The sequence below is a fragment of the Lutzomyia longipalpis genome, chromosome 4 (genome assembly GCF_024334085.1).
Source record: "Lutzomyia longipalpis isolate SR_M1_2022 chromosome 4, ASM2433408v1".
NCBI lineage: Eukaryota > Metazoa > Arthropoda > Insecta > Diptera > Psychodidae > Lutzomyia > Lutzomyia longipalpis.
This window is the reverse complement of record NC_074710.1, coordinates 9,021,486-9,033,838: the sequence shown is the minus strand read 5'-3', so window position 1 is coordinate 9,033,838 and position 12,353 is coordinate 9,021,486. Positions and strand designations below refer to the sequence as shown.

The 12,353-nt window shown below is 34.3% G+C and overlaps 3 protein-coding genes across 5 annotated transcripts in view; 1 reads left to right on the top strand and 2 right to left on the bottom strand.

Moving 5' to 3' along the window:
* The window catches only part of LOC129796159 (uncharacterized), a 31,707-nt gene extending 27,749 nt beyond the window's left edge, over positions 1-3,958 (top strand). Inside the window, exons 2-8 of the mRNA XM_055837928.1 lie at positions 1,320-1,475; positions 1,902-1,948; positions 2,090-2,183; positions 2,303-2,396; positions 2,461-2,740; positions 2,824-3,151; positions 3,233-3,958. Coding sequence (XP_055693903.1) covers positions 1,320-1,475; positions 1,902-1,948; positions 2,090-2,183; positions 2,303-2,396; positions 2,461-2,740; positions 2,824-3,151; positions 3,233-3,343 — 1,110 coding nt within the window. The 3' untranslated portion in view covers positions 3,344-3,958. The remainder of the gene's footprint in view (positions 1-1,319; positions 1,476-1,901; positions 1,949-2,089; positions 2,184-2,302; positions 2,397-2,460; positions 2,741-2,823; positions 3,152-3,232) is intronic.
* A 1,450-nt stretch (positions 3,959-5,408) lies between these two features.
* Positions 5,409-10,103, bottom strand: LOC129796254 (lysozyme 2-like). 3 transcript variants are annotated; one of them, XM_055838042.1, is made up of 4 exons: positions 9,930-10,103; positions 9,735-9,859; positions 6,969-7,225; positions 5,409-5,722 (listed from the first exon to the last, which is right to left on the bottom strand). In XM_055838042.1, exons 2-4 carry the CDS (start codon positions 9,814-9,816, stop codon positions 5,564-5,566), a joined length of 498 nt encoding a protein of 165 aa, XP_055694017.1. In that variant the 5' UTR covers positions 9,817-9,859; positions 9,930-10,103; the 3' UTR covers positions 5,409-5,563. The 3 variants fall into 3 exon arrangements, with proteins under 3 accessions (XP_055694017.1, XP_055694018.1, XP_055694019.1); XM_055838043.1 differs by having other exon boundaries at positions 9,735-9,855; positions 9,930-10,030; XM_055838044.1 differs by having other exon boundaries at positions 6,969-8,494; positions 8,571-9,972.
* Positions 10,104-11,410: 1,307 nt separating this feature from the next.
* Positions 11,411-12,329, bottom strand: LOC129796235 (probable elongation factor 1-beta). Its single transcript, XM_055838019.1, has 2 exons — positions 12,139-12,329; positions 11,411-12,060 (listed from the first exon to the last, which is right to left on the bottom strand). The coding sequence occupies exons 1-2, from the start codon at positions 12,216-12,218 to the stop codon at positions 11,478-11,480; spliced, it is 663 nt and encodes a 220-aa protein (XP_055693994.1). The 5' UTR covers positions 12,219-12,329; the 3' UTR covers positions 11,411-11,477.
* Positions 12,330-12,353: the final 24 nt, after the last annotated feature.

Sequence of the window (12,353 nt, the reverse complement as noted above, 5' to 3'; positions counted from 1 at the left end):
GCGCAAAGTCGAGAAAAGTTGAAAAGTCATACCCTAAGAAATCTTTAGAAGGCCATATCTCGAGAACGGATCCATAGATTTTCGAGTTTGAGCTATCGTTGGAAAGGTCTTAACCTCAACTATAATATATTAAAATATGAAGTAAATCGATAATGGCATTTTCGAAATATTCGAGTTCGAAATTTTCGAAAATTTTGATTTTGACTTTAGCGCCTCTCGCGGTCATTTCTCGAACTTGCAATGTTCTAGACATTTGTAGGGCTTCACGAAACCTTTCATTTGCACTTGAGTTGATCAAAATCGGACTTGTAGAACCCGAGATATGACATGCCAACTTTGGAAGGCTATATCTCGAGAACGGCGACATAGATTTTCTTCATTTTTGGCATGGAGCTAGATAATATGGTCAGCTATAACATATCAAAAAATGAAGCAAATCGATAATGGCGTTTTCGAGATATTCATCGAAAACTCATCGAAAATTTTGTTTTTGATTTTTGGCCCCCTAGCGGTCACTTTTGAAACTTCGTATGTTCTAGGGAGCTGTAGGGCTTGTTGAAAGCTTTCATTTGAGCCCGGGTTGATCAAAATCGGTCAAGCCGTTTTCGAGTTATGGTCGATTTTCGATAAAAAATTGTGGCGGCCATATTGACTAAACGGCTTGACCGATTTGCGAAAATGAGGTATCGTTGGAAAGGTCTTGATGTCCCCTACAACATATCAAAATTTCAGCCCTCTAGCTATAATAGCGGCTGAGATATAGCGAAAACAAAATTTTGAGGTTATTCAAAATGGCGGACGGGGGGGTGGGGGGGTGGATTTGACCTCATAATCGGATGTCTTCCAGTCGATATTTAAACTTTGCCGTTTACCGCAAGTCTCTATCTATCACCGTTCTCTCGCAATTTAGCGTTATACTACGGACGGCCAGACGGCCGGACGGCCGGCCGGAAAAAAACTTATTTTTGGCGCATACGTTTTTTGGAATGTGGGGACCCTAATTCGTGCTCATACCAAGTTTGAGCCCGATCTGACGACTTTCGATTTTGCTCGGTACACAAAAGCTGTGTCTGAAAGAAACACAGCTAAAATTCATTAAAATTTTCCAGTGACGTCTCTGTAAATTTTTTTTCTCTTCAAACAAGGCAAAGAATTTGCGAATTAAAAATAAAACTAGCTTGAAATTTAAAACTTTATTTTCCGGAAATTATTTCTGTAAAACCCCTAAAAACATTCAGCTTGTCCAGCGACGTCTCTGTAAATTTTTTTTCTTAAAATAATTATAAAATTTCCTCAAATTTTTCTCTTTTCTTTTGAAGGATAAACTCCTGAATAAGCTGGAAGAGAGTGAACCCGAACCCCCAACGTCGCAGGAAGATGAATGTGTTATATGCATTAATGCACGTGCTACAATGCAAACATCCCCATGTGGGCATCGTGTTGTCTGCCGACGGTGCTTTGTTAAAACCATCCAGGTGAGTTTCCCGGAAATATACCCGGTGATGCGGTGAAAGCTCCTCCACGGAGAGTGCTGAAACGGAAAGTAACAAATTGCAATTAAATCCCATCATTTTCAAAATATTATTTATTGTTTATTACTCACCAAAAACTTATTAATTTCCCTTTCAATTAAGCCCGACATCCATGACAATGATTCGCATCGTTGATGGTTCAATTTATTTTATTTAATAGCTAAATGGTTGTCAATTAATAAATTGTCTTTCTTTTCTTTAAATTGATTTATTATTTATTTTTTTATAAAATGGGTTAACCCAGTTCGATGAAATCAATATAGAAATTCTTCTTGCTTCCTGGCGCGTGCTGGAAGATTGAGAATTTTCTTTTTTTTTCTTCTCTGTACATATTAATAAGTTTTATAATTTTTTTTGCCTTTTTTGCAGGCCGCCGTGGCACAGAGACTCCTTCCTCTGCGGTGCGTGATATGTAGGTAAGTTCCTGCGGAAGTGAGTGTGGAGGGAATGGAATGAGGGGGTGTGTGTGTGTGTCTGTGTTGTTAATGTTAAAGAACCCCCAAAAATATAACAAGAAGGCAAAATTCTCAAATATTATGTCTTGCCAATCCACGCAGAGCACGCATCAATCGATTGACTTCTGGTTCTGGGTCATGGCGACTTCAGGGATCAGCGTCGAGTTACTCAATGGGCAGCAGCAAAAGTTGGGGGGTCAGTTTTTTCGTGTCCTTAATGTAGCATAACACATTTTTTTTCTTTCCTCCCCCATCTTGTCCCTTTCATACATGATGGTTTCGCCTCATTTGTGTCCCCTTTTATTCCTCACACAGGTACCCGGATCTGCCAGCTCATACAGCATGAATAGCCGTGTGGCTCAGTCTGCAAGTCTCTATTCCATGAGCTCAGGCTCTTCGTGCGTATCTGGTAAATGTGCCACCGACATGCCCTGAATACCCTTCTCTTCATCTTTTTTTTCCCCTTTTTGCAGGAGTCTCCAATACGTCCTCATGCTCAGACAATTCCACCACATCTGGGCTGTCATCCGCCTCTTCAGCTGGATCACATCATAAGCATAACAGCAGTTGCCCTAGTGGATGCTTGGGTGCCATCCCGCGCAATCCAACCTATCAGAATCGTCCGACAAAGGGTAGAGAACGTGCACCAGAGCTGCTCATGCGGTCACGTTTGCCAACAATCAAGGAATTCCGGAGTCCAGCACGACGTCTCCCAACCCCATCTCCTGTTCACGTTTCAAATCCACGACTAAGGTGCATTACTTTTCATCCCACAATTCTCCCGCAAAAAAAATACATTTTAACCCTCTCTTTCCTCCCTAAATGATCCATTTCAGATATGGCACCTATACGGGAAAATCCACCAGCCCAACAGATATAATTCCCCTCCTTGTTGCCGAAGCATCCTCCACAGCACCACCGGTGGTTGCAAAGAGCCTCGGTGTGGGATCGAAAGTTGCTCCAATTCGCGCCAAATCACCCATTAGTGGCAAAAGTGTTTCAGTCAAGAGTAAAGCTGACCTCCCAGCGCCATCCACATCCAAATCCACCACCCCTTCTGCCTCCAGCACAGCTCCAGGAAGTCTCAGCGATGACCTCAAACGCCAGGAGGTACTCAAGAAGGAAGAAAAAGCACGACTAAAAGCGGAAAAGGAAATGAGAAAGGTACAATTGAAAATATTTTTTCTCACATGTCCCCCAAAAAAAAAGATTAATTACATTTTTGTCGAATTTATTGATGTGCAGGAGGAGAAACGTATTGCCAAAGAGGAGGAACGCCTTGCCAAGATGCTGGCCAAGGAGGAGAAGAAACGAAGAAAAAAGGAAGGATCTATGGCCAAAGGATTCTTCGGATAGTTTATTTAAAATCATTTATGTAAGTTATTAGTAAAGAAAAAAACTTGTGTCCGCCCTCATTTCCTTCCTCTCAACACAAGAAAAAAAAATTAATTCACAGAGAATTTCTCAAAGAGAAAGTTATTTAGAATGAATTTTTAGAGAAAAAAAAACCAGCCGATGCATGATTTTACATTAATTCCCTGTGATGGTATTTGCTGCAAAATATTTTTAATATTTAATAATTTCATAAGTTAATTTTATCATAACTTTGAAATTGTGTTCTTTGTATTTAATATTTCATTTAAAATAAATAATTCTCACATTGAGAAAATTTTAAACATAAATTCTTAAGGAGAAAGTTCTAATTTAACTGCCAAAGTTACTCAAAAAGCGACAATTTGAGTTTTTATTTGAAGATTTAAAAACATGAGAAGCCCTAAAAAGATTTTTAAAAGACTTTTAAATTCATTTTCCACTAACTTATCCAACGGAATGAAAATAAAGGAGTCTATTCATTTTAGTTTATATCAATGACGTCAAGTTTAAAATGCGCGCTTTCTCTTAACTCTCACGGGGAATGTAAAACACTCTTTGCATCCTTTATATACAAGAAAATGAACACGAAAAATTAAAGAGAAATTAAAAGAAATTTATCGAAATATGAAATTGACAGAAAAACTTAAAATCTATAACCAAAAAAATAGAAACAAATGTTATTGAGTCATCTGAAAGTTTAAAATTTTAAGAAGAAATAAAAAAAACGACAGAAAACTATTTTTGACTGAAGGTTTTTAAATAAGGGTGTTGCGTTATCGAGGAAGAGTGAGATATTTAGCAGACTATAATTAAATAAATTATAAATCTAATATCATTAATTGTAAAATTAAATATAAATTTTTCCAATTAGTGAGCAATAATAACTGAAACAAGAAAAAGTATTGAGCAATATTTTTTTACTTGACTAATTATTATTTTTCTAGTTTTATTTAAGATTTTTTTATAAGATATGTGATTAAAAGTTTTAAGCTTTCTTTCAATTTTTTTTAGAATAATGAAATATCGATTTAAATTATATTTTTTGTAAAAAAAAATTAAGAAAAATTAAAGAATGAAAAATATTTTCTAATTTTTTCTTCAAATATTAACACCTTTTTTCTAATAGGGGAGACCAGGGCTACTTGTAACATTGCGAAAATTTTTACTGAGATATTAAGTAGGTCTCGTCCAAAATCATTTCTTCATTTATTCCATCGTTAAAAACTTTCAAAATATTTTTCTGGAATTTGCAAAAAAATTGTTTTCTGATTTTAAAAAATTACTTTTTTTATATTTGATTGTTCTTATAGTTCTACTATGAAGCTAAACAGAGCACACACAATAAATTAAACTTAAATTCCTGTTTTTCCAAAAATAAATGAACATAAAATGGCCTAAAATAAACGTTTTAAAGCAAAAAATTAAAATAATTACTAAAAGGAGTCTATTCATTTTGTCTATTCTTTTTTTTTCATTTCATTTCCTCATTCACATCAGACAAACAAAATCATAGTAAAGTATCTTGCAAAAAAATATTAGGTACAAGTAGTCCCAACATTCCCTAATCAATAAAAATTTCTTTTAAAATAAAATTACTTTTCATCTATAAATAAATAAATATAAATGAAAATGAGGGCTATTTATTGAATGAAAAAAAAAGAAAAGAAAACAAACAGTCCGGAAAAATGTTGCCAATTTCTTGAATTTTTTCTCCACAATTTTTCAGAATTTAAAAGAAAAACAGTAAATATTTAAATTGAGAGAATTCCATGCATTTTTGTCAATTTAGAACAATTTTTCCCACCAGAGTTTTTCTCCTCTGGAATAATATATATCTCTATATACCTATCTTTCAGATGATTAACTAAAGAAACAAGATATTAATTTTAAAAAAAATGTTCAACACTGAATTGCATAAATAAAAAAATGAGAAAATTGGTAGTTGAATAGTAAAAAAACTAATAAAACCGTTTATGCATTATAAATAAAACTCGAATAGACTGGATTAGTATTGTTAAATGTTTAAAATAAAATGAAACAAAAAAGGTTCTATAAGAAAAAATGGCATTTAATCTCTTGAGATTTCGAGTGATTCAGAAGGAATTTTCATTGTTTTTTCTTTCTCCAAAAAGGCTCTGAAAATGAAGTTTTTATGTGGAAAGCTCTGTGAGGAGGGAGCTTTTTTCTGCTTGATTTCTTTGTCTATTTGCCAAAGGAATTCTGGAAGGCGCTTGCTTGGTAGAGGCACTGATTGAGGGCATTTGTAAATTTAGCCGGAATCTCCCCACCGCATCCGTAGCCACCGAGAATATGGATAGACAGGTAGTCCGTACAATCCACCACGCCATCTTTATTGCAATCCTGCGGAGAGAAAGGTGAGAAAATTACATTAATTTCATTTTATTTCATTAAATTCTTTTCATTTTATTTCACATCAATTAAAAATATGATTTTTATGTTTTCACGTAAAATTGTTCTAATTGAAGAAACATGGGAATTATTTTCCCATAATTAGCCATCTGATTGTCCCTATGTGAGATTAATCGAATCAATCCACATTGCCTGATAAAGTGAGAGTTTAATTCATGACGATCAATTTAGTTAAATGTTTTATATAAGACAACTTTTGTTGAGAGAAAATAAAAGTTAATTGAGCTCCAATGCCATTTGTTTTTCTCTCTCTCTCTCTATTGATAATAAAATTAATACATCTTGTACTATACAAATTGAAAATTAACCCTTTCGAGTCCATTGAGCCATACGCTGACTCAAACATAAAACATTTCTTTTCTCGGACTTCATTTATCTTAATAATTTGTCCGATATTGAAATGCATTATATTTACGTAAAAAAGGCAAAGGAAGACATTTTGACTCTGAATTATCATTTGAGAACATCCACAGAATAAATATTCAGATACAAAGATAGCATGTTTTAATTTTTCTGTTTCATGCGGACACGAATGGGTTAAAACATCGTGCTTTTGGAGCTTTTTTGACGTCATTTGGAATTTCCCAAATTCTTTTCTTCTTTGAGAATAAAAAAAAAACAGGTCTTGGCTTTAAAGTTTTTCTCTATTTTAATTACATGTTAATTTGACGTTTCGGAGATGATTGTCACCTTCTTCAGGCCTCCAATTTTATGAAAAATTTTCATAACTTAAATTTCATTAATTTATCAACATAAATTGTCTGAAATCATCTAAGAAAAGCTCTAGTCAACTCCCCCAGTAACCTCCACCACTTAAACTATTAAAGCACTTTTAGCCATCAGCCACTCCCGGACCAAGGCTGAACTACGACTAACTCTCTACTCTCGTTATCACTCTCTATTCTTCTCTTCTCTAATTGCTCTCTCAGTGCTCTCCTATATACTCTCTAAAGGATTGTTATATTCTTTAGCCTATTTTTGAGGATTTGTAACCTGGGGGCAGAAGATCGTCGACAAGGGGTGGGCAGCCGTTATAGTTACTGCCAATCTAAGAGTACTCACTCTATGAGCAGGTTAATATTCACTGAATAATGAGTCGAGCGCTACAATTTTTCTTTAGGTTTTTTTTAAGACTTGAAAAAAAAAAGATTTTTCTTTGATTAAATCCTTAACTTACCTGCCCGAATTTACTCATATAATTCTGAACGGTGCGTCCAGCACAGAAGGGCTCTGTAACACAATTTGCAAAAGCTCCCGTGGCTTCGGGAGAATCAGCAGACTGTGTTGGCTTCCCAGCATCCACCCAGTAGGGGTGGGTGATCTTGAAGAGTCCACAGATGTTACCATCGCAGGCTGCTGCCCTATTGCACCCTGACATTGCCTCACAAATGCATCCCAGGCAGATGTCCGTCAGAGGGGTTTGATTGCCTGAAACTACCAGAAGCAAGAAAAAAAATCCCATCAAATTCCAAAAGGAAAAAAAAATAATTCAACCGGATTTCTCGAGTTCAGAAGAAAAACCTTTCGCTCTCGCAGTGCGTGGGAAAATCTCTACGCAGTTTTCACTCTCGTTTGCCGATCAATTGAATACAAAATTGAATTTAAAAAAAATTGTGGGAGGGACATCAATTGCCCCCCTCCCTCTGGAAATTACAAATCGTTACGTGAACAAGTCGCGCGAAAGAAAAGCCGCGTGTAAAACAGTGGGAAGACGTTGATTTTTAAAATAGATCAGAGAAAGAGATTAAAACAATGGCAAAATGCAATTATTTTCACATTACAAACTAATTAAAAAAATATGGAATAAATTTTCCTCTAAAGTCTCAAGATAGGCGTAAAATATATATTTTATTGACGTCTTTTGGTGACCCTGAATGTATCACACTTATGCCACAGCCACAAACACTTCCTATTTGACTCTCAAAAATTTCTTCAATGAAACTTCCAGAGAGACAAATCTTATAGAGTAAATTATTAGCAGAAAATATTCACATTTCTATTTGTTTACGAAGCAATAAATTATATATTTATTTGAGCAAATATTGATCTCAATTTTTGAGCCAATTTGTGATAACAAATTGAGACAATTATTGGGCAGTTTTTTCCAGATAATTAATTTCCTAAGAAAAAATTGCTGTTGAAGAAGATCTTTTTATTATTTTATTAATTTTTATCTAACCTATTCAAGTCCTAAATAAATTATTATTCCTTCCAAAGAATTGTAGACCTGATGAAGGAATTAAACATACTCCAAATGTCAAGAAAAAACCTAAATAAAGAAGTGAACTGAATTTTTATGCTTTCTTTTCAATTAATAACGTAATAAAATTTTCACTAAAACAATAATAAATTTTATCTTTATTTTGTTTTTAAGGTTGGACTATAGAATAAAAAAAATTAACCACCTGAATCACTATGAATTAAAATTTCCTGAAGAAAAAATAGTTAAGGATTTATCCTTAAAATTGATTCCTATTTAATCATTTTATCCCTTCTTTATCATCCTAACATTTGTTAATTTTATGAAAATAAATCCAGAAAATTCATTAACTTTGTTGGCCTTAATCGATTAAATGCATTGCCGTTTCCTTCAATATTCAAAAAGTTTTAGACAACAGGAAGGTTTAAAGAAAGCTTTGAGTATTTTAAAACCTTTTAAAAGTAAAAAAAAAATGTTCTTAAATTAACTAAATTAGTAATAACCTCAATTTAGTTAATTTAGGACAATTTTTTTTATTTTAAAAGGTTTTAAAATATTTAAAGCTAAAGGAATTTACACTCTTATCAATTTTATTTCTTTTGCCACATTTGCACAAACTTGTTGATGAATATTTTAGTAGAACTCTAAAACTTAAAAAAAAATTTAATGAAGAAAAGTTTCCTTAAATTTACTAAATTGAGGTTAATAAACTCCTCTTATATTGTTATTATTTCTTCCCCCAAAGTGTGAATAGCTCTCTTTACTTAATAATAAAACCAAATTTGATCAATTTTGTTGATGAATATTTTAGCAGAACTCTAAAACCTAATAAAAAAAATCTGTGAAAGGTCCTCGAAGACGCTACAAACAATATTTTATGCAAAATCTCCACGTAAGCAACAAATCTAAACCCTCACAATTGCTGCACAATTTTCCCTCAATTAAATGAAGAAAAATTGAGTTGGAAAATTATTTGCCTCAACAAAATGTTTATTGGGATGTCATAAGATTTTTATTATTTCTGCGGAATTTTAGTCTTGTGATTTTTAACTCAACACCCGGCTATATTGAGAAAATTAATGAATGCAATTGGTAAAAAAGGTCACCGAGGTCACACACGATGTCATCTCTCAAGTAAAATATTTTGTTTTGCATTATCTCCATTTTTTTACTGGAATTTCTCCTCGCCACAACAAGGACGCTTCAAAAAAAAATACTCGGAAATATTTTTGTGATTAGTTTTCGCATAAAATACTATTTTAACATCTTTTCAATGATGCTTCCACGATTGTACATAATTTTTCTTCTTCACCATTAAATAAATCACATTCGAGAAAATCCGGTTTCTTGCTCAACCATGGCTTGTGGAAGATTAAGAAGTTAAAAAAAGAAGCCAGAAAAATGTGTTTTTCACTGTAAGGTGTCTCCCACCTTTTTTGGTGATGTGGTTTTATTAATTTGAAAAAAAAATGACCACATTTTTATGCTCTTACTCTGTCTTTGCCACCTCAAGTCCAATGTCAATTGCATTAATAACTCTCGTGGATTTATAAGAAAAAAAATCACAAGAGTGCAAATTGGTGTGCAAAATCATAAGATTTTGCCAGCACACCGAACCCACCTCCTTATGAAGAATTCTCGTAAATTTTTCACTTTATTAAGGCAGAAAAAAATCCCCCACACTGAGAGCTTTGCCCAAAAGAATCGGGAAGATATATATATTTTTTTGCCAACTTGACTCACCAACATGGGATACATCCGCATTTCCCAGTGAGATCGCAATGGCCACAAGAAGTCCACCCAGAATCCACCGAGTTGTGCACATTGCGTTGGAGTTTCTTGGCCGCGCACACAAACTTAAATTCTAACTAAGAATAAGAATAAGAATGAAGAAACAGTCACTCTCCTGCGGAGCAAAAATGCGACAAAAATGTTTACCGTGAGATTAGTGATGATCAACTACGGTGTGGTCAGCAGAACGATTAACATTTATATGAGATTCCTCCCCACTTATACAGCTTGAGAGAGACTAAGAGAGACCCCCTGAGAAACGACTTAGCCGATAAGGAGACGACGAGGAGTGTTGATACACTCGCTGAATCTCATTTCAGAACATTAATATGTGCGTCATCATTTGCGCTTTTATGTATTGTCTACCTGATCTTCCCATGGACTCCATTGACTCTCTACCTTAAATATTTTAATCTTATGTGAATCACATTGTATTGGATGAATTCTTTTTTATATTTTATTAAATACAATGTGGGACAGAAATTTATAAGCAGCCTGTCTTTTGTAGGGAAATTTTCTTTAATTGTTTTTGATTTATTGAATTTTTTACTCAAGTTTTGAAGATTTTAATACATAAAAAATTTCTATAAAAAATAAAAACTATTCAAAGCTACTCAAAATATTTAATTATTTGAACTCTTGGATTGAATTTGCTCCTGACAGTTTTTTTCTCCCAAAAGCTCAATTTCTAAAAATTATTTTTGTGATTCCATTTAATATTTTTCTTTATTTCTTAAGGATTTAGATAACTTAATAGAATTTAGAAACTTTAGTAGAATATTTTAAGAAGTATCAAGCACACATTATTAAAAAAAAATTCTTTAGAGCTATTTCAAAGAAAAAAATATGTGAATTTTATATTTCCCTAGAATTTTGCAAAAGTCGTCAAATTAGGTATTTCATTTTCCTCTCATTTTGAATGGAGTTTATGTATTTTAAGGTGCTCAAGAAATTCTTAAAGAAATAAATCAAATGAAAGATTCAAGAGAATCAAAAAATTCGAAAGAAAGGGTCAGACTTAGAATTTTATTTTAAAAACTGCTGTGTGAAAATCGCAGAAGATTAGCAAAAGCCACGCCCACATTGTAGTTTATTTCCCCTCTAAAATCATGAAGCATATGCTTCAGTGTATCATTCCGTTCTCTTTTAATTGAATCAAATCACGTTTCAGACATTCCTTTACTTTAAAAAAAAAAGTCGCAAAATCACATTATAATGAGGTCTCCTTTAATAAATTTTAATTTTCTTTTCTGACCCATTAAGGTTTCCAATTTTCTTTTAAGGTTTTTTAAATTTGACAGAAAGAGACAATCTTAGCTCTTTTTAAAGCAAAACTATTTTTTTTTTAAATCTCCCAAAAGCTAATTCTATTCACCCTACTAAAATCAAATTAGATTAGAAATCATTTTTATCACTTATAAGATTCTTTCTTAAAAAAAATTATTTATTGTACTTTAAAATTTAAAAAAAAATTAAATAATTCCCATCAAATTAATTAAAATCAGCACGTGATTTAAAAGAAATATTCACAAAGAAGACTCACCTGCTCATCATTTGTCACACGTACGGAAGCCCAAGACATAAAAACGAACATCCCTGACCCCTTCCCGGCAAAGTTCAAAGTCACATTTTTTTTGAATCCACGAAGAATCTCTTTAATGAGCTCAACCGGTAAACATTTTAAGCAGATTGTTTTTAGATTTTGTTGAAGGCGGCAACATCCACGGACTGTACGTAGTCCTCGAATTCTTGAATTTTCTCACCCAGGAGATCCACGGAGATCTTCTCATCCTCAATGACACACATAATTTGCAACTTTTTGATCCCATAGGCAAGGGGGACGAGTTTCGAGGCACCCCAGAGGAGTCCATCCATTTGAACTGTACGTACGAGCTCCTCCATCTTAGCCATATCCGTCTCATCATCCCAGGGCTTCACATCCAACAGAACTGAACTCTTAGCAATGAGAGCTGGTTTCTTGGCTTTCTTCTCAGAGTATGCCTTTACACGCTCCTCCCTGAGGCGCTCAGCTTCGGCATCTTCTTCCTCGTCGGATCCAAAGAGATCCACATCATCGTCATCATCAGCAGGCTTGGTAGCTGCCACTGTGGGCTTTGCTCCGGAAACCTGTGGGACAGCCTGTCCCGTCCATTTGGAGCGTTCAGCTGATGTGAAGGACTCAATGTGACGATACCAGCGCTGAACGTGAACAAACTTCTCTCCTGGATTCTTCCCAACAGCCTCAAACACCGACAAATCAGCCTTCGACGGGGTGTACCTGGAAAAAGGATTTTCTCACTACCTGTCCACGTGGACATAACCTCAATGGAATAAGAAATCTCAAACTTTTCCTCACCCCTCGATGTAGCTATTGGCAGCCAGGTGCTTGTTGAGCTCCCCCAGACCCTTAGGTGTCTTCACATCACCAAATGCCATTGTTTGTGCTGATATTTTCACGGGAAAATGCGGAGAAAATCAAATGCAGCCGCAGCCAACAAAATAAAAAAAGAAAAGAGAATGTTTCACGTGAAAGTGATGTTTCATCGCGAGTTACCGATGCGCGCGCGAAAC